Here is a 26246-nt window from a genome sequence, read left to right as displayed (position 1 = left end):
ATATGTAGTGAAATGTTGAAGTATATGAGTAAAAGCATATAGAATTTATAAGTATTAAAAAAAGAAACGCGAGGTGAGATTATAAAGACTAAACAGGTTATTAGTTCATACCTCTTATGTCATTTTGCAATTTTAAAATGTTGCTTTAAATACTTCTGCTGCATTTTTTTTTCTAATTGATGTGATGGTTTGATGGAGATGAGTATCCTCACATGCGGGCAAGCATTTAAATTGTAGTAATCACATATACATATATTTGAACTAATGTCTAAATTATCTTATACACTATATAAATATTTCTGTAATTACCTCAATGATATAGATGCTGTTATGTAATCCGTAGTAAAATACTACCTGAAATTGCTGAGATCCTTCATTAATATTCCTAATTCAGATTCAAATTTGAGGAATTGATGAGGGCGATGCTATGATATAATGATATTATAAAATATGGCTTTATAGACGATGCGGTATACAAATATAACTTATCATCAGAACTGCTCTGTTACCCACCAAACTTTGTTATTTTTGAAATCTGGATCGGACTGAGGTCTCATTGGACTTCCTGCTTTATTTAATGAAATAAAATATAAATTTATAAAATAAAAAAATTCATGCTAGAGGAATGAATGGGGTGTTTTTAATAAACATAATGCTGATACATCCAACATTGTCACCCAAGGCCTTACAGAGGTCATGTTCTTATACAATATACTATTAGGTTACTTTATTGAGTATATATTTTAGTTGGTTAATGTAATCAGCCTATCGGATAAGTGTTTGTGTGTGTGTGTATGATATATAGTTTAGTGATTAACTATTTGAACAAGATTTATTTTAATTTTATTACTTTTTTTGTACATAATGATTAGTTACGACTATCTTATCACTGTTAGGATCGGAAAAATAAATCTAAGGATAGATATAATAAAACAGAAAAAAATATACACTACGCCATTGTGGGATTCAAATGAATTAAATTCCCGAAAAGGTGTTGATTGCTTTCATAAAATTACGACTGCCGTTAGACAAACTTATGATGACCCGAATTAGTACCGTTGTGAGTATAAAAGGTGGACCTAACGAATTCACGGCCGACAACTATTTACGATCTGTTAACGATCTAATGAAATTTGAATGGAGATACAGGGACCGATACAATTACTATCCTTGTATGGTTTAATTACAAAGATATAAATTAAAGTAGAGAATTGTGATGGTGAATGAACTATGTAAAATAATGTATACCTAATAAATAATGTTTCAATGGCCACACCTACCACTCAATTTCGTGAAAATACGAGCGGTCACATTTGATATTGAATTCATTTTCTATTCACTATATTGTTACTATTAGATAGATTAACAAAACATTTAAAAAGTCGAATTCGATGTCTAGAATGGCTGTAGTTTTATTATGAAACGTGTCGTATAGTTTTATTTTTTATCATATTTTTATAAATTTTACTATTTGATTTTAATTTTACTGAAACATGGAAAAAGAACTTTATTATTTATTGAAATTTCAAACTGTATAAGATAAATATAAAACCAATAAATGTGATGGCTGTGTTACAATGGCATGCAGTTTTGGAGAAACTAGCCATTGGTTGAACTCCAATCACATTTCTTGAGTAGAAGGTCTCGTGGCTATCTTCTTTTCAGGGGTCGAGGATGATTATCAGGTATTTAACAAGAGGCAAGGCTAGAAACAAGTGGTTTTTGGTAATTGGGGAGTTTATAATGGAAGAATTCGGGTTAATGGATGAAGGGGTTTTGTTAAAAATAGTAAATATTAAGAAAACAAAGTTCAATTTTTATTTGTTGGAGCTTGTTATGTTTTGAAGTGTTTATAACCCTTTATACATCTAAACATCTCTGTCATTAATTGGATTTGAGTACCTGACACTAGCTAGATAGGTAGCTACCCTTTACCCACACTAAAGATTAAAAAAATACTACATAGTCCGTTCATCCACTTAACTCCAATTGATATCTGGTTTTGGCCGAATCGGCAGTATACATAATATTGAGATTATAGTAGATGATTTTATTTGTGACAAAGTAAGGATCATTAAGGATTTTAGGGAGGCTTTTGGATTGTATAGATTTGATACGAGAGGAGTCCATGATATAGTAAAACCCCACAGAGCATTACTCAGTACGTCCATATTGAAAAAAATATTTAGTTTGTAGTATGACTGTAGTAACATATTTTTGCACGACCATCATATTGAACTTATAAAAATCTTTAATTATATTCTGTGCATAGTATTTTTCATAATTTTCAAAATTATTTAAAATTAAGACGATATATTGCATTTAAAATAACTAAGTGTCTCCAAACTATTATTACGCTAGAGTGAATTTTAAAGACAAACCGTAGTCTATCAAAAGATAAATAAATAAAATACTAGTTTATGCGGTAATTTTCCTTATTGTTATTGTAAAGGGATTTTATTTTATAGGAAATTAGTCAAACAAGTTTAAAAACAATCCATTTAATTTTATTGTATTTGACGACATATTAAATAAATATAACTATATGAATTTGTCTATTAATTGTAGAAATGTGCATGTCTGCATAAAGACATGTTCTTGATACACCCAAGCAATAATTGGGAATTATTTTTGTGTTTTAAACAACGCAATAATTTATGTTATATGGCAAGTCACAATTTAATAATACAAGAATTATAAATTTATTACGAAATGATAAATGTGGAGATGAGTCGTCTTAATGCGAATATGTGTCTGACCTACTTTCGATGTTAATAACGTAATTTATTACTTAATTAACATATTTTAATGCAATTAAAAATCAGCAGGTCCAAGAATTCACGCAACACCTTCCAGTCTAGAATTAAAAATCATAAATTAATACGGAATGGGTGTTCCAGTGAAAAATTGTTCCTGTTCACCACATTATTATGATAAGTTGCATCATCAGTGCCATAATCTCATGTCACACAATAGTAAAAGTATTATTTTGCATACATAAATCCGTAAATGACTAATGATATAATGACCAATTTTTTTATTGATTTTATAATTTTGCCGGTGTTGAGTCCAATAAAAGATGAGCCATACTTCTGAGAATAATAGTTCATGATACTTTGAGTTCTTCAATACAACATTAATTTTTAATTTTTATTCAAGTGTATTTTAATTATAAAATTAATGTTCTGAATTTGTTCGAAAAAACAATTCCTATGTATCTATTAAATCATTTAAAATAAAATGAATAAAAATATAATTTCTAATTATTTTTAAATAATATAATGCTAAGCAGCATTTATGCCTAATGTTTTTTGGTTGTAACATATTATTTTATTTTGAGATACTGATTTGTGCCAGTATGGATTATATAGACATACACATATTTTATAGGTCCACCATATAAATCAATTTTTGCAATCACAACAGTTAAAAAAAATTTAAGACTGAAAAAATACTAATAAAAATTCTTCAGGCTATAAAAAAAAAGGTTTGCAACATAAACTTATAATTGCATTAAAATATGTTAAATGAGTCATAAATTATTATTAACACCTAAAGTATGTCAGACACTTACCCGCATGAAGACGGCGCATCTCCACACCAACCATTATAGAATATATTTATAGTTCTTGTATTATTAAAATATGACTAACTTTTTTATGTAATACAAATTTTTAATAAGAACGAATTTTATGCATTTAATTTGATAAAAAAGTAAAACATAGGAAATTTTACAAAATAATCAAATGACTGAAATAATTTTGAAAAAATAAGTAAATACATTTCTTTCCCAAAGGTCATTGCTGTTGGAACTGTTGTGACCAGTGTAATATTTTCATTTCATTGTTTCCTGATTCTAGTTTGACGCTACATTAATCCTAAATCTCAGTTTTCTATCAATATATATATTTGCTAATTATATGTTAATTATTTTTATACTCGTCATATCACCATATAGTTATTAAAAAATAACTGGTTGTATAATGTACAAACCTCTTACTCAACCATACTAAATAAAATTTATTTAATTTTCAAAGATGCAGTAAGATACAAAAAGGAGATCTAGTTTGAACTGTAATATAGGAACATTTTAACTGCATATAGCCAAAGCATAAAATAATATCAAACTTGCCAAAATGATATAAAATATTTTTTCTCGGCTTTTAGAGTGTGTTTGCGAGTACATTCTATATGAATCGAAAAATGTTTAATCTAATGCCACCAATAAAACTATACTTAAAATTAGTACTTCCATACCCATAGGCTCCCCTTGTCAGTAAAAGTATTTTATGTATATACATCAGTAGATAACTCAATCGAATAAATGTTTTGTGAATGATGTTCCCACTACTTCTTAAATTTTTGTTACCAATAATTGTAATAAATTATTAAAAATGAAACGTGAAAATCGATCCTAAACCCAATTATTGTACATCAATATATAAAATACATACTATAAATACAAAAATATAAGAGTTGATGAAGAGCTCTGCTATGAGAGCATCAGTCTTCTGGGATTACTTGTAAAAGTATTAACCAATGTACAACGAGAGTGGCTTTTTTTTTATCATTTATTTTCAACAAACATAATGAGTTAACTAAACTGTAAACTGTAAGTTATAATAGGATGAATGGAATCTAAAAAAGGTTCTTTTTTATTCGTTTCTCCCATTATTATTAAAGATAAGTATATGACGAGGGGGTGTCTGTAGCAGCGTCATAATGTGCCTGTTTACCAACCCACAAATTGCGAGTTCGAGTCCCTGGCCCTATCCGGCAGTTTTTCAAGCTTGGTGGCACTCACAAAAATAGGCGTGGGAGTGACGGGGGTTAAGGGTATGCCGCTGTTCCACCCTTGTTCCCCTCTGCCAACGCCCATGCATAGGTGCACCTTCAGGTTTTTTAATTCGTTTAAGAGAATCTTGAATGAGTCCTTGTTGAGAGTTGAGTACTTGAAAAAAGTTTGGGTTAGTGCACCAACAATATTATTCTCTTAAGTTTTTAGAAACATTAAATTATTTCAGGTTATCATAAAGTTTTTTAAAGTAGACCGTACCAACTTCAAAAATCGAATTTTTATTTCTATTTTCATTAATAAGAGATACTTAAAATTCAAAATTAACCACCAATCAAGATGTTTGTCATTGAACCTGTCTGATTTATCATATGATCATAAGAATCAATAAGAAGCAACTGAATAATCAGGTGACTTTTGATGTGGATCTGTGTAATTTGTACTCCAATATCTATATTCCATCAATTATTGAATAAATAGTTTTGTTTTCATTACATAAATAAATTTCTTCAATCATTCATAAGATATTGGTTTTAATTATTTTCTAGAATTATATATATCCAATTTTTTCCTTATTTGTAGCTGTAATTGACTGTTGTGACACATTGGGCCGTTCGTACCCGTGGGTCTAACCACCAACTTTGACTGGCTAGTGACTTTAATTTCTGTGGTGGTCCTACGGAATGAAAACTTGACAACACTCTATGGTTAAAATAGAGTGGTAACTTGTAAATGACACCTGAATGAAAAATTGAGTATGATAATATATTTGTTATTACTTCTTGATTACTGATTTATTAATTACCCAAGAAATGTCCTCTAGTCTTCATTTGATCCACTTTGTAATGTTGAGAAGGCGCAAGGGGAGACACCCTGTAGTGCTACCGGCAGTTCCAGTGCTGGGTGGTTAATGGTATCCACCACTACAATATATGTCTTTTCGGTTTTACTTTTTCTTGATAGGCCATCACACTTTTTATTTTTCATTATAATAATTTATTTTTGTTTTTTATTTCACCGTCTGCTTTGTTCTTTCGATGAAATATTTTCCAAAAAACCAATCGCAATATGTCGTTGAAGCTGAGAGCATTTGTCTCAGAGCACATTAGTCGTACACATTTATCCTACTGTTCTCAGGACAACGAAGACTTTTTTTCATTTTTCCAGTCGATTTGTACTTTGAATAGAACATAATAAATATCGTGCTTTTAATAATTTCCGCCTATAATAAAACCAGTGGGGTGATAAATTCGGAGTATATATTCTCGACGCTCGCGCACTCAGAAGAGAAAGAAAAAACAAATTTAACATTCTCCCTTTATATATATAATTAATTAGAAATGTCCCCTTGACACGAAAGGAAAGGGGACACGAAATCCCGGAATCAATTATGATTCGGTCCCGTTTCACATTTTAAAACATATATCAATTTATCAAATATCATAACTGTTATGGTGTGAAAGGGACTGGATATGCTTTGCACTGTGGGAGTGAATGTGCGCAATAATGTTAAGATAAAATATTAAATAAATTTTCATAGTTCAGCGTTTTTACTGATCCACATCTTATATTAATTTATAAACTTCTTATTTTATTTTGTTGGTTATGATCATAGCGAGTAAGAATTAAATTACTCAATATTGATTTATTAATTTAACTGTCATTTTTGGAGTACCGCAACAGAACTTATTAGAAAATTATTTATAGTGGTACGTCAAGTTTACAATTTCCGTAATATGATATATTTATATTTTAGTCATTGCTAAAAGATTCACTAATTTCATTACATTTTCTTACCAGGTCACTATTAGCGTCCATTTGTCATAAGAAAAAATAAAAAAGTAAGCACAAAAAGAAAATTAAAAAATGATCAATTAAAACAATGTTATATCAGTTCAAAACCAATGATTATTTTGGAAATAGGTATATACCAGTTTTATTAAGTTAGAGGTTTACTGTAAGTATTTCTTAAGATGAATATGATACATTTAACAGCGAATTTTTAAAAGATATAAAAATTTTAATTTACATAATATATATTTATGTATTTATATTTTTTATTTTGACAGGGCTACTTTCCAATTTGTAAAATCAATAATTAAGAATAAAAATAATTAATAATATAACATCAATATATCATACGGTTTATCAAAAATATAGGATATCCTAATATAATATCAAAATTGTTAACCTAGGGGTCCGTCCAACAAGCCAACAAAATTCACCAAATAACCGTAGCTATGCGGAGTTTTGGTTTTAAGGTTTTAATTATTATTTTTCAATTTGGCTAATTTAAAGTTTTATATAATATTACAGTTTGTTTATGAAAGTTTAACAAGCTTTTTGTAAGTTTTATGTAAGATTACGGTATTTACTAAATATAAACATATACTTAGATAATATAAAATAATAATGCAGCTTCATTTAGATTTGGTACAACAATGCGAGTATAAATCAATATTGTAACTAATACAGGAGAATACTAGAGTGAAATGGTCGTCACAAGAATAGAGCATTTCATCATACTATATCGTACAGCGGTCTATAACCATGTATTGGTTTTTATTTTAAACTTTTAATTAGGTATTTAATTATTATTAAGTAAACTAGTAAAGGAATAGAGGAATTGTTATAATTATTCTTCTATTATTGAAAAATTCGGGGTCTAAAAAAAATTATTTGTCTATGATGAACGTTAGGAAGAAAAATAATATGAAAACCATTGTAATGATTAACGTTGGAAATTGTACACGTGTATATATATAAAATTATATATGTATATATAATTAGCTATTATTTCATCGTCTTTGTGAACCTATTCCGGTCCACTTATATTATAATCACTTGGGGAATAAAGCCATGCACTCCTATAATTTTTATGTTCACATACAATTTAAATGTATTATTGAATAGAGTGGAAATTGGTAGTTGGCCAATCGAACGCTTGCCTATGTCATATTACTTCCCTACAATTTTTATAATTACTTAATAACCCAGTTTTCGTTTTTTAAAAATCATTATTAACAACGATCTGTTATAAAATTGGGACAGGTTTGTTTCATGATTTTATAATTAAATTAATTTAGCATTTCATAATTACCTTTATAAGAAACGACCATGGGCAATTTTATTTTACAAATGTAGGATCGACCAATCGACTTGGCACTTGAAAAAAATTAAATTGGCATTCTCGAAACGAATGCAAACTTTTTTTTAGTAACATCAACAGTATCCTAATGGTTTTAAATCTTTCCCTGAGGGAAATTAAGTAATTGGCTATTCTTGCATTAAGCGGCAGAATTAATATGACGAATCAATAAAAGATAATTGGTCCATCGTCTAGAGGAAAAACATTTAATTCAACCCATTTCTTATTAAAATAAGTAAACGAGAGAGCTTATCTAATAGTGATATTAAAATGTAAACTGATATCAGAAGTGGTTTTATATTGGATAGATATTTTCAAGAGAGCAACTGATTATTAACATATGCAAATGTTCCTTTCACGTTCCGTTTAGTCTTTATTAGTTGAGGCTTAGATCGAATTAAAATATTCGATCTAATCGATACTGTACCCACATTATAAATTGTATATGAATATTGATGTATATGCATACTTATGTTATAATAATAGTACCATTGTGCATTTTCTTTTATTTATATTAGTACTAATATTTATTTATTTTTATTATATTAATTTAATTATTTTAAGGGTAATTTTTTCCTTAATTTTCGGACCACAAAGAATTATCTTCTAATTCTAGACTTGTACACTCAACAACACACTGAACGGGGGCAAGGGTCCAGATTCATGGCTACTATTCTGTTGAAATGTGAAACTATTGCAACATGGGAACCTGTGGTAAAATTTGGTAAATTGGTAAAATTATTTATTATTTATATATACTCATTTAAAATTGATAAGGAATCATTGAATTTTCAGTGGTTCTTGAATCATTAATCACAATATATTTGATTAATGTAAAAGTGATGCCTTCATATTGAACGACACTGTATTAATCATAGCATTTTTAATTTTAAAAAATCTAGTGATATACGTAGTGAGTTTTGTTAATTATAAATATATTTTTGGATACAGTTTTTATATAATAAATGAGAAATTTCCAAATATAAATTAAACTGTAAATGACCAAAGAAAACAAAATAAGATTTAAAGGTATGTTAAAGGCATATTAATATTAAAACATAAAATTGGCTATAATTAAATATAAAAAAAAAAACTTTGTCACTATTTATTTATTTTTTTTCAATAGGCCCCTGAGATGGACAGACTTCTGGCAAGGTACATTGATGTACTAATGTAAAAGCGGTCAAATAATGAAATTGAAGTTACAGGTGAATTTCTTGAAGTGAAAAAGCATAAACTTGTAATATTTTTTAAAAATTGGTTATTACTTTCATTCAGAATTGCTGGAAAAAATATATAGCAATACATCATTTTCATATATATTGCATCCTTTTGTACTAATATGACCAATAATTAGTGGGACATTTAAGGATTTGAACAATGATATTACATATGCTTCCAGGGTAGACCAACCATAAAATAATCATTTACATCTTATCCTTACGGGTAAAGGTTGTTTTTTTGATTTATATTACACCATTCAACGAAGGGTTTAAAAAAAAAAATTGTTTTTTCATAACGATTTTATGTGCATATTGGTATACTGAATTCGAATTTTAGGTTTGCCACCGCGCCAGTTATCGGCTACACAAGTTAATAGACAAAAATGAGTATAACACTTTTAGCTTTTCACTTGATACTGAAAAAATAACAATTTCTTGAAGATTAATATTTTATATTAAACTAAGGAAGAAAAAACACATTTTTTCTCGAAAAAGGAAATAACGCCTTTCTAAATTTCTAAGGAAGGCAAAATTGTAACTTCATATACCTGAAACTAACTTACAAGTTTTAGAATTTTTCATCTAGGCCAAACCGAGGGTTAAAAACAAGTTTTTAGTCAATTTTTTATGATTTTGTTTTCGCATTTTCGATAATAACCGAAAAGTAACCTCGATTCAGAGTGTAACTGAGATACGTTAGGCCAAAAATGAAATATAATGTATGAGTTTAATAGGAAATTTAATTTCATTTAATTTCGTTAAGAGGGTTAGTCAATGAGAACTGCTTAGTTGTCAAGTTAAAAGAGTTTATCTGATTTCTATTTTTTCTGTGAACCCGGTATTTGTTGAGTTGGTAAACCAAAAATTATGACTCAGACATTTTTATGAATTATTTAGGTTATAATAAATATATTATTATATGTCCCGACTACGTTATTAATGAAATATAAGCATTAACATTCATATTAAATATTGTTCAAAGTTGTTACCTCGACCGTCAAGACAGGCTCGCTGGACGAACGACGCTGGTTATGTGTTACTTTTTTTAATTGTCTTTAATCTGCATGGCAGACTTTCATCCCACATGACTTGCCAACTACATGATATTTCATGTTTTAACGCAAAACATACTACTTGGGTTGCCAGAAATGCTGTGCCCTGGCCCGGAAGAGTGAGTGCTTGAATTTGCAGTTTATTTTGAATAAGATTTTGAGATAAAAATTAAAAATAACTTATTTCTGTTTGATAAAACAGTATGTCTCATTCAAAATGATAATCACATCGTCGCAAAGTTACCGTAATTGTTTAGAATACTCTATTTATTTATTTTTTATATCCTGAAGATGAATTGATTTTAAAAATCAAATTGATTGTTTAAAGAGAATTTAAAATAAAGTATAAATATTAAACTGCAACGTCATCTAATCCTTCATTTGAAATTCCATCTTAGCAATAAGAAATAAATGACGTTTTTAAAAAGAAAAATACTCTCAATTATGATTTTTTAAAATCTATAAATAAATTAAATACAGGATTTTAAATTAATTATTAACTTCCATATATGAGGCCAGTTCCATTGTACGATTCCGGCCCCTAGAGTCCAATAAAAAATAAACAGCAAAATTACGTATTATTAAACAATCATTTGTGATAAAATTATTTGATCAAATACTACTAATAACAGGTTGTTCCACTCTTGATGAAGATAACAACCAATAATTATGCATTTCTGCTAGAACAGCTCATTTGGTTAGTGTTATATTTACATTATTCCGTTCCCAAATTACATGTTATTATAATTATCTTTATCCTAACATCTTTTTTTCCATAGTCTGCTACTTAAAATAAATCTGGACGATTAACATTATTTTTAATATGGTGTTTATACGTAACATTTTTTTTTTTAAACTAGAGAGTTCTCAATATCATAATTTTTTTTTATTACCTCTGCTCTATTTAATCACAAATTGGGATAAATATTTTTAAATGTCCTCCGAATCATATAAAACATTTTTATTAATTTTTACAAAAAAAAATTGCAGCGTAGCGAGTGTGGCCAATTTATTTAGTTTAAGTTGCCTTTTACCTACGAAATTAGGATTTCTTTGGACTGATAGTAGTTGGGAAGATCTAGTTAAGCTTAATGACTAATCCGTGTGGATTTGGGTTTTTTACGTGAGTAGGTGGGTGGAGGTATGTAGGTACATATCGGTACGGGCATCAAATCTTCACTAAGCCATTTATAATTATAAAATACAAATAATTTAGGTTCATTTAACTGGATGAGATAATTTTTTTAATAAGGTAGTTCTAATAATCTTCCATTTATTATAGATTGTAATAAAAAAAACTCTCCCTTTGTTAAACATGACAATGGGGGTTTTATCATTTCTGGACAGTAATATATATTATTGTAATTTTTACATGGTGGGCTGAATAAGAAGAAATGATTTTGTGTCAAAAATTAAATCGTAGTTAATAATAATAATTAATTCGTATTTAAGCCTTTGAGTTATTTTTTTGTTGTTTGTATAAGTGAAATATGTTGTTTTTGAATCGCAGTATGCTTGATGATGCGTTAATGGGCCAGAAACATAGTTACATATAAAATATGTAAAATTAAAGAAATTTATTAATGACAGATTATTTTACTTCACTTTATTATTTTTTTTATTTATTTTTTTTATTTATTGATATTTACAATTGTATAAAATATACAACAAGTAAATTTGATCATAATGACATAATAATAATGATATGATACAGCATGTAGAGAAACTACCCAGTAGTAGAACTCTAAAAACATTTTACAATATAAGGTCACAAGGTTAGAAACTAGTGGGTTTGGGTGGTTAGGGAGTTTATAATGGAAGGAATGATATCGGGTTCGGGCTGGACTTCACTTTATTAAATAAAATAGGATATACTACAGTAAACAACTCTAGTTATTTATTTATTTATTTTTTGTAACAGTAACAAAATGCATTTAATCATAAATTTTATTAAATATAGAGAATAATTACGTTATTATTCTGCTTTCACGATTATTTGTTCTTACCTCCGATTATGATACATTTAGGCAGTTTAAATTAAAAAAACGTGGAATGTATGGTATAATCTGCAATGTTTCATAATAAAACCTCATATAACAAATTGTGGTAAGAATAAATGAATTTAAAAAAATAATGTGAGTATCTGGGTGTCAATTGAGCCACTGTTTCTCCTAATTTAGTCTGCAACGTTTCAGATAACGATAAGAAAAATATTATCAATTTAAAAGCGTTATTTCATCATCAGAATACTTGCATCTACACAGCATAAAATATTTCGCATCATTGAGCCGGTCATAAATAAAAAAATATACTGCTCAGACCGGTAAGAAAAATAGAAAATAAAAACCCTCACTTCGACGCAGTTTTTTTTTAACGATACTCGTAAATTACAACTTATTATCTAGGTAATATTTTAAATATTGAGACGCTTAAAGTTCACTTGGAAGCTATATTATAATATAAGCCATAAATAAGTAAATTTGAATATTAAACAGTCGATAATGGGCAAGTGGTAAGTGTTAGAACTTCCAGAGAGAACGTCCACTTGCTCCTAAAGCAGAGTGAAAGAAGCAGAATACCTCGTTAATTACTCCCTGTGTTTACATGTATTCCACAAGAGTAGAAATTTATGAGCAAGAAATTCAAGAATAGACTTGTGTCTGGAGTATGAGTTCGTTAAACGTCCGCGACCAGATCAGGTCAAGCAGGTTCTCCCTATGTGTTTGTCAGAGATATTTTTTTTTCTGTTTCCTTTTTATTTTTTTTTTCAACATTTGATACAGAGTCATTAATGTTTGTAGGAACTAGATCCATTTTATTCAAATAACATACCTATATAATTTTTTTTTATTATTATCTTATGATTTTATCTTTACGGTTTCCATCACGCGAGCACTTTTTCCAGCATACAAATGGTAAGAATTTAAAAACATGCAGTTGAAATTAAGCCTCTCGTTGTAAGTTTTGGTCTTTTAAGGTTTTTAAAGGATGTAGATTTTTATTTCTGCAAACATTTTTCTCTTAATTATTTGTGATACTGAAATTTTTGTTTATGTCTCCAGTTTTATTAGAACATATATATCATTTATTTAAATAGGAATTTTACTAGCGAGATAGTTTAAAAAATAAAATTTCTTTTTTGTTCCTTTTATTATAAGGTAGAAAATATAAGTTATGATATTATGAATGTAAAATTAATTTTATGGTGCACGAACAAGATGAGTATTGCTTAGTTTACTTTGCATGATACCTTAAGATATATTTTTAACATTTATAGAACTGACTATTTAACTATTTTAGAAAAACTTATGTACAGTTATTAATTTGTGATACATCTAAAAACTAACTATTTTAAAATATTATTTTATTTTTATATTTTATTTATCATGAATAAATGAACATTTTATTTCAACCAAAAAGAGCTCAAAATTATAGAAATTTGTATTCAGGATCATGAAATTATTTAATGATACTAAATTTAATTTTAATATAAAGAAAAAAAGATTATGTTATGATAAAAATTTATAAATTGCTGGAAGATGGCCCGTATGGTGGTCGAGAAAGGCACAAAAATAGCAGTAAAATTATTTATTAGTCACCGACGCACAGTGGACCAAATGGCCAAGCTAGTATGATTTTATTATTGGTCGAAATTAAGGTGCCAGGCATTAAGTCTCAAACCAGTTTTAGTTTCAAGACACTAAATAAATGAAATTCACCAACAAACGAACCCTCTTAAATTGCTTATTATAAATCTAATACAAATTTATTTCTGGGAGCAACTACTGATCGAATTAACTCCAGTTGAATGTTTTTTTTCTTGGGTTTATAACGTACCACATATCACATATCATTTTTTTTTGTTGTTTTTTTGGCGCACATTTCAACATACTTACTACTTCATCTGTTTTATTCAGTAACTCTTTTTTAAAAAAAAAAATTAATTATAAATAACATTTATGCGCGCATAAAATAAAGATTTTTAGTTTTGTTCAAAGTGTAGCACACTTTTCCATCTACCATGGATAATAATAGTTCATGCTCTACTTCAATATTCTTGTCCTGGAAACATCAAATTAATCTGGAAATATCAAATGTTCCAATATGTATGATGCATATTCGATATGTGTATGATCTACAATTTCTTTCAACGATATCTCTACTGTAATTTCATTAATCTTCATTTATTAGCATTTGTATAAAAATTTGTAGGTTGGGGACTTCTGTAAAATTATTTTCACTTCAATTACTATAAACGAAAAAATCGAACATTCTGCAGCTAATTTGACTTATACACAGCTAAATAACTTTGAGAGTTGTATTATTTTTTCCATCCTTTCGCGGTACTCTTGAAACGGCTTCTCAGGGCTTCCAGTACCAGGCAAAGTTGGAAGGTTCCTCTTCTATAATGATCAAAAATTCAAAGTGGTCTTTTTCTCACCCTTATTTAAATTAAAATTAATTTTTTTTTCGTGAACAGGTTTTCCATTGTCTACAATTTTTTGACTAGCCTTTAGGTTTTAACAATGTTAAGTTGATGGTCTCTACAAACGAATTACGGTTTAACCTAACCTTCACAGGATTACATAATACCTTTCTGTGGTCATCCTGGGTATACTGCAACCACATCTCACAAAAATCCCTTTGTTAGATCGCAGAAACAATGCAAAAAAAAAATATAAAATCGTTTTTTTGTAACGCTGGATTGACCATTTGGCCGTCTGTGTGACGTTTCTGTGAAATAACATAAAATATGTTAAGTGCATCCTAAATCTAGATAAAATATATCAGTCTGCCAAAGTTCGAACTCTGAATGATGGTCTGTGACCGTAAAAGAGTCCAGTCTGGACCGTTCAGGGCACCTTCCTTCTAATCATTTATTCCATTCCTTCTCATTTCTAGAATGGTGTTCTCTTCGAATCCCTATTCTGTATTCTTAAAGTAAGAATCTCTCAGTCTTCTTCTAATATATATTTTTTTAAAATATTTATTTATTGCTATTTACAACTGTACATTATAATAAATTTAGTAAATCTGATCTAAGTTAAATTGGAGTGTTACAGGCGTGTAGAGAAACTACCCATTGGTAGCACTCTAATGACATTTTACATTAGCTGGTCACGTGGCCATCTACTTTTCAGGCGCCTCGGAGGATTGTCAGGAATGGAAGAGGATGCAAGATTAGAAACTAGGGGGTTTGAGTGGTTAGAGAGTTAATAATGAAAGGAGTGATATCTAGTTCGGGCTAGATCGGTTACATAGGGAACATTAAGGTCTTTATGTATGATTTTATTTGTGACAAAGTTGAGGATTTTACAAAGGATTTTGGATTGTAAGGATTGAATACGAGAGGAAATCGAACGTTTAGTGGAGCCCCAAAGCTCAACTCCATATGTCCAGATTGGCCTTATCACAGTCATGTAGATCAGTCTTTTGTAATGTGTTGGAAGTTTAGAACGTTTGTCTAGTAAGTGCTGTAATAGTCGAAATCGACGTGCAGTTTCCTGTCTTTTCAGTCTTGTGTGAGTATTCCAGGTTATTCGTTTGTCCAAATGTAGTCCAAGGTAGCGGATCTGTTCGACAGGGGTAAGAGTAACATCATTAAATGAAACTGTAGGGCAGTCAGTAGGTTTACGACGAATGGTAAAGATGATTTGATGGGATTTGTTGAAATTTATCTTAATCCTCCAATTACGACACCATTCTCCGAGAACTATGATATGGGATTGGAGATTTTGGGATACGATTAATGGGTTCTTCTAATATTTGATTCTAAGATCATTATCTCCTGAATGTTAGCAGACAATTTTCTATTGTCTGAAACTGTTGAATGGAATGGAGCTACCTAATTTCTTGCATCTGATTAAAACATGCATGGATGGTCTATTTGCCCCAATTACTTATGAAATATAAAGACTCTTCTTCGTGAAGGATAAATATCCTCACAAAATAATCATAGCTTAGACGATACAATATTGGCATTTAACGATTCATCTGTATGGGATGGGATAGAGAAATCATAGTCTGTCTGAACATTTCTGTTGCTTTTGAGGTATGCAATGATGTTGTTATGTTAAAAATAAATTAAACTCATTCCACCTCATATTTTTTGGTAATTCTAAAATCAAGAACCAAATCTAGACCAAGACCGAAGGAAACGTCGATTTTCATTATACGGAATTAAAAATAATTAACGTATTTCTAGCAGGTTATATATAATCCAATAGAAGCCTAAAAAAAGAATTTTGTACTGAGTTTTTAATTTCAGTTTTAATTATACACATTTCCATTTACAACTTCAGAATTTAAGTTGTTCATTAATCATAAAATTTTATTTTTTGTCTTTTTTTTATTCTTCATCCTATTTATTCAATTCTTTTTCTTAGTTTTTTTTTAGTACTTTTCGCTTATGTTAAAATTTTAAGTTAGATTTAGATGATGAATAAGTTTTGATATTGACTAACTTTTTTCTGTATTTGGTTTATTATTCTTTCACATTCTTTCTTTCTCTTATTATACTTGAATGATGTGCATAATGACAGAATTGGTTGAAGTGAAATGAATTAAATCACTTTTTTTTTATTTACATACTTTATTCATAATATTTACACTGGAAATATTTGTAGAAAAAGATCCTTAGTGAGATTAACTGGCATGGATTTGTTTCACAACGTCGCAAAAGCCAAAGAAGTCAGAGAATGCTCCACTGAGAGCACTTTCAATAGGTTCGGAGATGTCATGCTCGTAAAGTTGGATGAACTTGGAAATGTCTACGTTTTTGAACTGCTCCGTATCTGAGGTGAGGAGGACTGTCCCTCTGGTCCAATAGCTCCTTTCAATGGGGTAACCGTTTTCACATTTTTTGTTTTGAATTATGAACCAAAAGGATATAGAGAAGCCGTCAAATCTGGAACAAAAATTTACAAATTCAGCTAATTATTTGGCTAAAAGAAGAGTAATTTGTCTTGAAACAAACATAAGCTACAAGCTGACTCTACACTGTTATGTTATATATTTATTATTTAAAATTAAACCTTTATGTACATATTATACTTTTTATCTCTGGGATATATATATATAATATAATGGTTATATCAACCATGTAAGGCCCCTCCAGGCCTATCTTGTATAAAATAAAATATGTATATTATCTCTGGGCTGAAAATTCTATAACAAACATTTTCAATAAAAACAGTAAATCAGTTATATATATATAAATGTTTTCGAAAATTCACTTTATCTGCGTATTGTCTAATATAAGTGATTTTTTTCTTCCCTTAGGTAATCCGATTACCTATCATATCGTCTCATATACATTATTTGAAAAAAATGATCATTACTGGTTTTATACTAGTTAAATTCAGGGGTTCAATAACTAAGGACTTTCTTAGAACGAAACTAATGAATAATAAAGTAACAAATGAACATTATATTTATATATAAATTTTATATAATACTTATTATTATATTTTATGGTAGGGTATCCCTGATCTCAACTCTTCATGTAAATAAACATGTAGAATGTATTAATATTAGAATAACATAGAATTAAGAGCCACAATAAAGCAATATGATATTAGTATACTCGCACACAATGGAAACCGTTTATAGGCAAATCTGTAAAGAAAAAAAAATTATTTCCTAGATAGTAACGAAATTGAAAAGATTAGATGTGAGTAGTAGACTGTAGAGAGTGAATTAAAGCGTAAGCTCAATTCCGACCGTGGTGGTTTGATTTTTAACCTCTGTTTAGATCAAAATAGGTTTGTGACCTGTAGCATAACTACCCTAAATTAAGCATAACTAAATAGGCTAGGTAGCAGGTAAACAATAAAATAGTAAAAATATGATCTATAGATAATAATATTAAAGTTATTAATGAAAGTAAGTTTTATATTTATATTTTACATTAATAATCCAAGGTAACGTTCTGATTTCTATCTTTCGAAACTATTACTGCTTGACTATGATTGTTTTTACCTCTCGAAAAGTTTATTTATTTTAATTAATACTTATACTTTTTATAATTAAACAATATCAATTTTATCCTTAGTGTTTCTCGCCTGAATTTTTGAAGTACATACTAATAATTAAATTAATAAGGATATAATTCGTTTTCAATTGGGCAGCAACTCGTGATGGTGAGGAACATTTTTATTCCAAGCAATTTGTTATGTTTATACCGATTGAAATGATTTTAATAATTTGACTGTTATTCACATAAACTAGTATTTACAAACAAGAGAACTTATATTATACAATATATTAAGAACCCTAACTATTTTCTCAAGGCCAGAGTTCTGGGCAGATTAGCATTAGCCACTGCCTCCCACCTTCTTTCCCAATTGAGCACTTCAAAACTTTATAAAAAATCAAGGTAATATGCTATCACTGCTAAGCCTCGCACAAATAAACATTATACGATTTTTTACTCTCCTGCCACCTAGATTAGGAGATAATTGTAACCTGAGCGAATTTTCAATATGTAATTTTAACACACCTATCCGTTTCAGAGCCAATCGAGTCCAAAACATTCATGTTAAGAATGCGTCAGTTTTAAACCGTATGACCTATAAATTGCCCTCTTCATGAAGAATGGTAATGATTTCAATTTTCACAACTGGATTCGGTGTACTTACATGGAGTTTCAGGCCACAACGTTTTCCGTCTTCTCTTGGGGAACACTTCAGATGGTCAAAGACTCCACTGAAAGGGTCACTCTCCTTCCCACGGACACAAAGCTACCCTCAGAACTTTCTGTTTCCAATTGGAAAATGCGAGACTCCCACTTCTCCTTCAATCGTGATTGGTTGGGCCGTTTGTATCCAAGAGAGTTAATGCGTCTACCTTGGCTGTCTCATCACTGATAACTCCCCACCATGCTTAGACAAGGTTGGTTATCCGTAGGTATACGTTTATTTGGAAAACAACCGGCATTAGAAGAGATGAATTAAATTTTGTACCTATGTTTGTAAAATCATCTAAACCCGATCGGTTTTCATCTTCTTTTCGAATAATATTCAACGTTGTCTCGCTGTATAAAGAGTAAATATTAAAACTAATTCTAGAGAATCTGTGGACGGAATTTTGGATTGGTTATGAGAATAATTTTTAATGTTTAAAATGTTTTCATCTTGCGGTTCTTCAATGTGATGCTTTACACAATTTATCCCCATAAATAACTAGACAAATTCTAAGTAATCTGAGGATTGATATGGATGCAAAGATTCATGACCTGGATGAATATTGTTCCTATATCATACAACCTAACTCTCAAACCCTCTTCCCCTGGTTTTAACTTAAGGTTTTAGATATGTAATATACTTTCAAGTTTGTACTGTTAATTGAAATGAATTTTATTTCTAATACATTTTGAAATAAATAGATCAATCGGCTAAAGCAGATATTGATAAGTGGATTTTGAGAATTGGGAATTACATTCATAAATATTTACCCATTGAATGTGACGGTTGGATTATTGATTGTGCTCTCAAGACTAGTGACGTTGCCACCACGTACGATCATATTGGGCAGTTCCACACTGCCCGACACCGTCACCAGGCTGCCTGCGGACGAGAGTGTTATGTTGCCGTTCCTCCTCAAAGCCGTCAGATCGCCGATGCGAGCTCCTTGGAGGGTGTAACCTCCAACAACAACCTCCTTGAGTTCAACGTATCCGTCATTGTGCTGTTTTAAGCTCGCCGCCATCTGCTCCAGGGAATCATCGAACAGGTCGTTGACGACGTAGCTCCATTCCTTGGTGGCTACAGCAGCTACCACTTGAAGGGCCAACGATAGCAGAACTGCCGACATCTTGTGAGTGACTGAGCCTTCTTATCTATCATCATCGATTCTAAAAATGTAGCAATCCCATTAAAAGTGGGGAAAAACTGACAAAGACCACTTGAAACAAATCAATAGATTCCTCGAATGTCAAGTGTCTTATCGGGAGAACAATTATTTATATCGTCTTAGTCAAGTGAATTTATCATGCTTAATTCGAATTGGTATTTGTTTACCAATCCATTGTTTCCGTCCTTATCAGCTCATTTAAAACCCATTTCTTTCCTACTTTGATAACACGGGTCAATACGTTCAGAATTAATTCCAAGTTCATTGATATGTCTTAGGTTTTTTACAATAATTTAAATAATAGTGATTTTGTTAAAGAAATTGAGAATGAATGTTTTATTAGGTTATATTGATTGCTTCTAACATTTATTTGTGTTTCCAGCTAGTGTAGCTTACAATATTAAAGCAGAGATGTTCAACTTTCTCTGCCGGAGATGAATAGATAATATAGAAGATAAATAGTTAAAAAAGATATTGTAATTAATAAAATTGTGTTTTCAACAGACTTAAGAACTTTTTTTGGCAATTGGTCAGTGTTTTTCAGCCATAACTAACTACCAAGGGAATGAACTGACTCTGTTGTTTAAGGTTTTCGGCCCTATCTGTATCTACTGAAATATAAGGTATTGGAACATATACTCCTGTGCGATTTTAGAACGTTTCTAAATATTCTTCACAATCGGATTGTAGGTACAACAGTTTGTAATTCCATTTTTCCAGTTCAGATTGCCGTTATTTTCGCCAATTAAGGCCCTACAACTAAGTAAGGCCCTACAGCGTAAACAGCTTATCCAAATGACTTGAAATTTTGCATGCACGTATATCTTCCAATTGTTAAGTATCTTTTGTAACATTTTAAATTACCCAGTGTCTTAAGAAAATGTTTACTTCACATTTTCAACTATAGAAATGTTATTTATGAACCATTAGTGATAAAATTTGGAGGCGATTTGACTTTCTCAAAAATGTTCAAGATACAAAAAAACAGATTTAAAAAATTTACAACAATATGTCAGTAATCGCCATAACTACTCCATACGCGTTAAGGTAAGTATTTCCCACGATATTTTTAATAAGTGGCAAGCAGTAATTTTTGTTAAAATATGTGGAACTTATTAAAATTAAGTAAGTTTTATTATTAAACTTCCGTATAGACTGCAGTTTTGTCATTTTAACCTTGTTCATTGCCCCATCTCTGTAAAATTTCATGTCCCTATACTTTATATTACAGAAGATATAGATAGCCAATGATCGGCACTTATTTTGCGGGTATAATATAGTCACGCGGCGTTTTTGTGTTCTTGCCAATTTTAGTAAATTTCTTTATTTCATCAAATATTAGTCCCAATTTCAAATCATTAATAACTAAAATTAATCACAAATATAAAATATGATTTGTAACATTATATATAACATATATAACATATTTATAAAACTCAGAGGGCGCAATGTGACTTTAATAGAAGATCTCAGGATGTTATGCCCTCCTGGTTGCCTTATAGAACACTATAATAACTCAACCCGCCCGGTACAGTCCTCAAAGGGGGAAGTAATTTCTCCAGAATTAGACTGGAAATTAATTTATACAGAGCTTTAAGGAGCCGAGAAAGGTACCGAGCGGCCGTGCCACATAAAAGGTAGCCATTTAAGATAGTTTGGAATGCGCTAAGTATTAATGCGCAACATAATCTAATTTATGTCTGCGCAGGGACGCTAGCGGTACCGTCGGGAATGTTGATTAATTCAAGCAGCCAGCGCACGTGCGGGGTCTGGGTCCCTGGACCTAGGTCAGTACGGAGGTTCCTTCTTTTCAAAGATATTAATTTAAAGAAGGGCTTAGAAATATTAATATATCTATATAATATAAATATTACTGTGACTATTATTTCTCTGGTTTTATTTCACATTGCTGTCTAATGATGAATTTGTTGGATCACTGGAGAGGATCTGAGAGGGTGAATTGGAGAGAGTGAATTTGTCGATCAAATAAGGTAAAAAATTGGGAAACGGAGGGAACAAGAAAAGGAAAAGATAAAGGAATGAATTTATAGATAAGAATAAAGAATAGAATAAAGTATTTGTATTTAGTATGTAGACTGAAATGGATTGTAAAAGGAAACTGTTGGAGGAAAAAAAACGAGGCCGAAACGTCGGACTTGTAAGAAAAATAAAATGTGTTGACTGAAATGAGACTAAAATGAATAAAAATTGGATTATTTATTTAAATAAAATTAACCAGTCTCAAGAAAGTGTTTATATTATAAATAAAGTATTTGTATTTAGTATGTAGACTGAAATGGATTGTAAAAGGAAACTGTACAAGGAAAAAAAAACTGTTTTCTTTCTTTTTTATTATATTATGTAAATATATATAATTTAAAAATGTCTGATCACGGATTGATTAGTATGCTGTGTAATGTAGCAACCCGATGTATTGGGGCAGCATGGACGAATAAAGCTTTTCTCTCTCTATATTTCTACATCTCTACATCTTACTTCAAAATTGATAAATATACATATATACATAAATAAAGCTGCCGATCACGCATGGAATTGCAGAAATTTGAAAAAAAAATAAATAAAATTCAACTTATGGCCTTTCGAATGACAAGTTCAAATTACAATACACAAGAACCACTAGATATATACAATTAGAATTCATAAATGTCCTTATTTGGTGTATTTCTTTCAAAGTCCTTAGGTATTCAATCCTGTATTTAGGTTTTTTATATGGTCTATTTATATTTAATGCTGTTAATTATGTATTTTTTTTTTATTTTAGTATTTATGAGATCATTCATCACTATAACCTATTGCCCACAACTGTGTGGCAGATTGTAATATCTATCAATAAATAAATCTATCAAGAATTATGTATTATGAGTTTATGAAGTTGTACTTACAACATTAAATATAAATAGACTAAATACAAAACAGGAATAATCGAATATCTACTAGAAAGAACGGTTACGTTTTGGAAAATCCAGAACAAACTCACATTTACTTTTCTCTATTTCACCCCTATTCAGTTCGGGCATAAACCTTGAATTAGGTGTATTGCATCGATGTAAAATACATTGGAATTAACGCTTTAATAGTAATTTTTAATAATCTTAAATTATACTCTTTACAGTGTTGTTTTTTAATAATTAGTGGAATAAATTCTTTGTTCTACTGTCGTTTCTTGGCAGAGAACTACTATGCAAACACCAAGTTGCAAAACGACGCCACAACTTTGTTGTCTTATTAACTGATTTTCAAGGATCTACAAAAATGCATATTAACAGTCAAGTCTTGATTCACCCAGTTTCATATAATCCGAGCCTTTTTCACAAGTTAATTTACAAATAAAAATAAAGAAATTCAAACTGAAATATTGATGAGAAAAATTGTTTTGATTTTAAATAATAAAAGAACTGTTTTGTTTTTTTCTCTTAATAGAGCAAATACCAGTGGAATGACGTAAACACGTTCTGAATCATTGCTTATTTCCATTTAAAGGTATTCAAGCTGATACAAATCAGTTTTTTTTCCTGTTGTAATTGTACAAAGACAATTTTGACAGCAGAGTTTTTCTTATTTATGATCCCTAGACACAGCTCCACAACTTTTCATGATGATTTTGTCACGAGTTTCACAAATCCATCAACTGCCTAAGTACAAACTGGTAAAGTGTTAATATATTGATTATTATATCCCAATAAAGGAATAATCTCAACTGAATTGAAGATTTAATCTTATCGTCACTCATTCCTTTTTTAGAATGGGGAAGTAGATAAATCGTAGCCTATTAGATTAATCATTTTTAAATTTTCCGTTGAGCCGTTTGAGTTTGAAACTTGGAATTTGAAATAGAGAAACTTCCTCTATCAAGAAATTAGGCCTTATGTTACTTTTTAAAGCCAAAACTAGGCTCTCTAATGAAATTTATTTTATATTGGGCCATAAATAACAACTTAGGCTAAAATACAATCAAGTTCGAATGCAGGACCAATTATTTTGAATTGTCTTTCACGCACCAGTGGTATAGTACCAGAAGACTTGACATACAGCCCAAAACATCATCATCTTTTACTATAATTTTCACTCCTTCCAGAAGATTTACTTGCCATTGTTGATCATGTAATGATGGTATAATTTACTCAAATAGAACATTTAGTGTTGGCCAGTTTAATGGTATTTACCCGTATTTCTCCCTTCAATTTTTTTTTCTTTTTTGAAGATAAAAAGAATTTTAGCTTAAAACTCAAAGGAGTTTCTAAAACAATTTATTTTGAATAAATACAATGTATATTTTATTTGATCTTGGAATACTGATTTGCTATGGGTCTGCCTGTTAAAGGTAATTTTAATATTCCATATCTCCATTGTTGGTAACGATAATAACTGCTTAGGTTAAACAAATTTCACATATATACATAAAGTGATACTTGACATTTTTTTTACGGTAATCAAAAATATATTTTAAATATGTGATTAAAAAATGTCTTGATTCCATTTGTAGAGATATAGTTCGGCCACGTGGTAAAAACATTACAAGAAAGCTGGCACCCGAGGCAAATGGATTAAAAGATGACAGTCGACAGGAAGAAAAAAAAGACTAATTCGATAGAGAAACTGTTTAGTCAAATTGAAAGAAATTTATCTTGGCACGAGCTGCTCTCTAAAGGTCAGGTGGTACAAGGCGCTCAGTTTAATCTTGTACATTTCTTCGTCAGCTCTACTTTATTTTTAAATCAACAGTTCCCTACTCTTGTTGTTCAGAAAACAACTCGGGCTATGAAACAAAGGTAATTCATATTGCTCATAAATTATTATGAGAAAAATTGTGGGGTTCAACTATTATTAGCAGGTATTGATAATATTATTGCTAATTTTGAATAACAGTTAAACCTAATGTTTGATATAAAGTTACAATTCACTGCATATAATTTAATAATTGAACCACGAAAATCAAGAACAAATTTCAGTTTTTTATCAGATTTTAACGGATAATGTGTATCAATATTTCACATAAATATTAAAAATCGGATGTATTATTCACTCTATCATATTTCCACCAACTATGATTATATAAAATTGATATAAAGAATGTATTATGGTCCAGAGATTATGTTATGATATAGAGATTATATTTTCTTTAAAAAATTGCTCTCATCCTTTACCTCCTAGTTTCTCGGTCGACCTCTTGTTTTTCTTTGGGGCTTTGGGCTTAGTAGTTAAAGTATATTAAAGGTTCTTCATAATTTTCCTGGACTATTCCCCCTCAGAAAATCATAATTCTTTCCTTATTTAAAATTAAAGGATTTTTTAACAACAATACTACGGTAGGCGAAGAAGGCTTGTACGGACATCGCCAAGAAACTGAAATATTAATGGGTGAATATTAATGTTAATCCCATGAAAACCGACTGAATTATTTTCTTCTCTCAGAAGAACTAATGTCTTCTCTCTTAAGTCCTTACCCTCTATAGAGTAGCTCGATAAGCAAATAGACCGGTAGGAACTGTAAAGTATCTGGATGTTACCCTTGACAGACACCTGTCACAAGCTCGTCACTGCTATAAGAAATTAAAACTGGTTAGAACAAATGCTTACAGGCTTAATCGCCAGCTAACATCTCTTAAACTTTCTCTCAGCTTCAAATTAATAATTTATTCTTCTGTACGTAGCACATATAGTACTAAAAAAGCTCCCACAACAGCGAAAAACAGCTTCAAAGTGGCTTCACCTATACAACACTTAGGCTACCATACTTCATCTCACGAAGCCACGTCAAATTCCTTACCCACTTACCCACTATTCCCGGCACTAACGCCGCAAGGATTCCCGCAAAGGTGGCATACAAATATTAACAGTCTCAGACTCGATTGAGAACTACAAACAAGACGACAGTAACACACACAGTAAACATTCGACTATTTTTTCCATCTATATCCGTAAGTCCTATATTCTTCAGTCCCTTCTTAAAATGTATCCAATACAGTAAACGACATTTATATTTATAAATTTTCATTACCTCCCGTCCCCCTTAATATCAAACCCTTTCTCATACATTTGACTAAGAAATAAAATAATAAAAAGAAATCAATACCACTGAATTTCTGAACTAAATGTTTTTATTTGTGTATTATATTTTTTATGTATTTATTTATTCTTACCATTTTACCTTTTAT

The 26246-nt window shown here is 30.0% G+C and overlaps 1 protein-coding gene and 1 long non-coding RNA gene across 2 annotated transcripts in view; one reads left to right on the top strand and one right to left on the bottom strand.

The window, feature by feature from the left end:
* LOC136795905 (uncharacterized) overlaps positions 1–9151 on the top strand; it is a 67297-nt gene extending 58146 nt beyond the window's left edge. Inside the window, exons 3-4 of the long non-coding RNA XR_010843620.1 lie at positions 8560–8667; positions 9070–9151. This is a non-coding gene — a long non-coding RNA (uncharacterized lncRNA). The remainder of the gene's footprint in view (positions 1–8559; positions 8668–9069) is intronic.
* Positions 9152–16777: 7626 nt separating this feature from the next.
* On the bottom strand, positions 16778–20057 carry LOC106682528 (uncharacterized). The gene is made up of 2 exons (XM_014423439.2): positions 19673–20057; positions 16778–17125 (listed from the first exon to the last, which is right to left on the bottom strand). Exons 1-2 carry the CDS (start codon positions 20029–20031, stop codon positions 16864–16866), a joined length of 621 nt encoding a protein of 206 aa, XP_014278925.1. The 5' UTR covers positions 20032–20057; the 3' UTR covers positions 16778–16863.
* Positions 20058–26246: the final 6189 nt, after the last annotated feature.

This window comes from Halyomorpha halys, unplaced genomic scaffold (assembly GCF_000696795.3).
Source record: "Halyomorpha halys isolate HHAL.00 unplaced genomic scaffold, Hhal_1.1 Scaffold421.1, whole genome shotgun sequence".
Lineage (NCBI taxonomy): Eukaryota > Metazoa > Arthropoda > Insecta > Hemiptera > Pentatomidae > Halyomorpha > Halyomorpha halys.
The sequence above is the reverse complement of the archived record's forward strand: the minus strand, read 5'-3'. Positions and strand labels throughout refer to the sequence as shown.

Bases quoted from the DNA above. Each gene is read 5' to 3' on its own strand.
- LOC106682528 (XM_014423439.2), bottom strand. From the start codon at position 20,031: ATGTCGGCAGTTCTGCTATCGTTGGCCCTTCAAGTGGTAGCTGCTGTA. The intron at 17,126-19,672 runs GTAAATATTTAT...TTTTTGTTCCAG, and splicing joins CCAACCGTCACATTCAATGG to ATTTGACGGCTTCTCTATAT.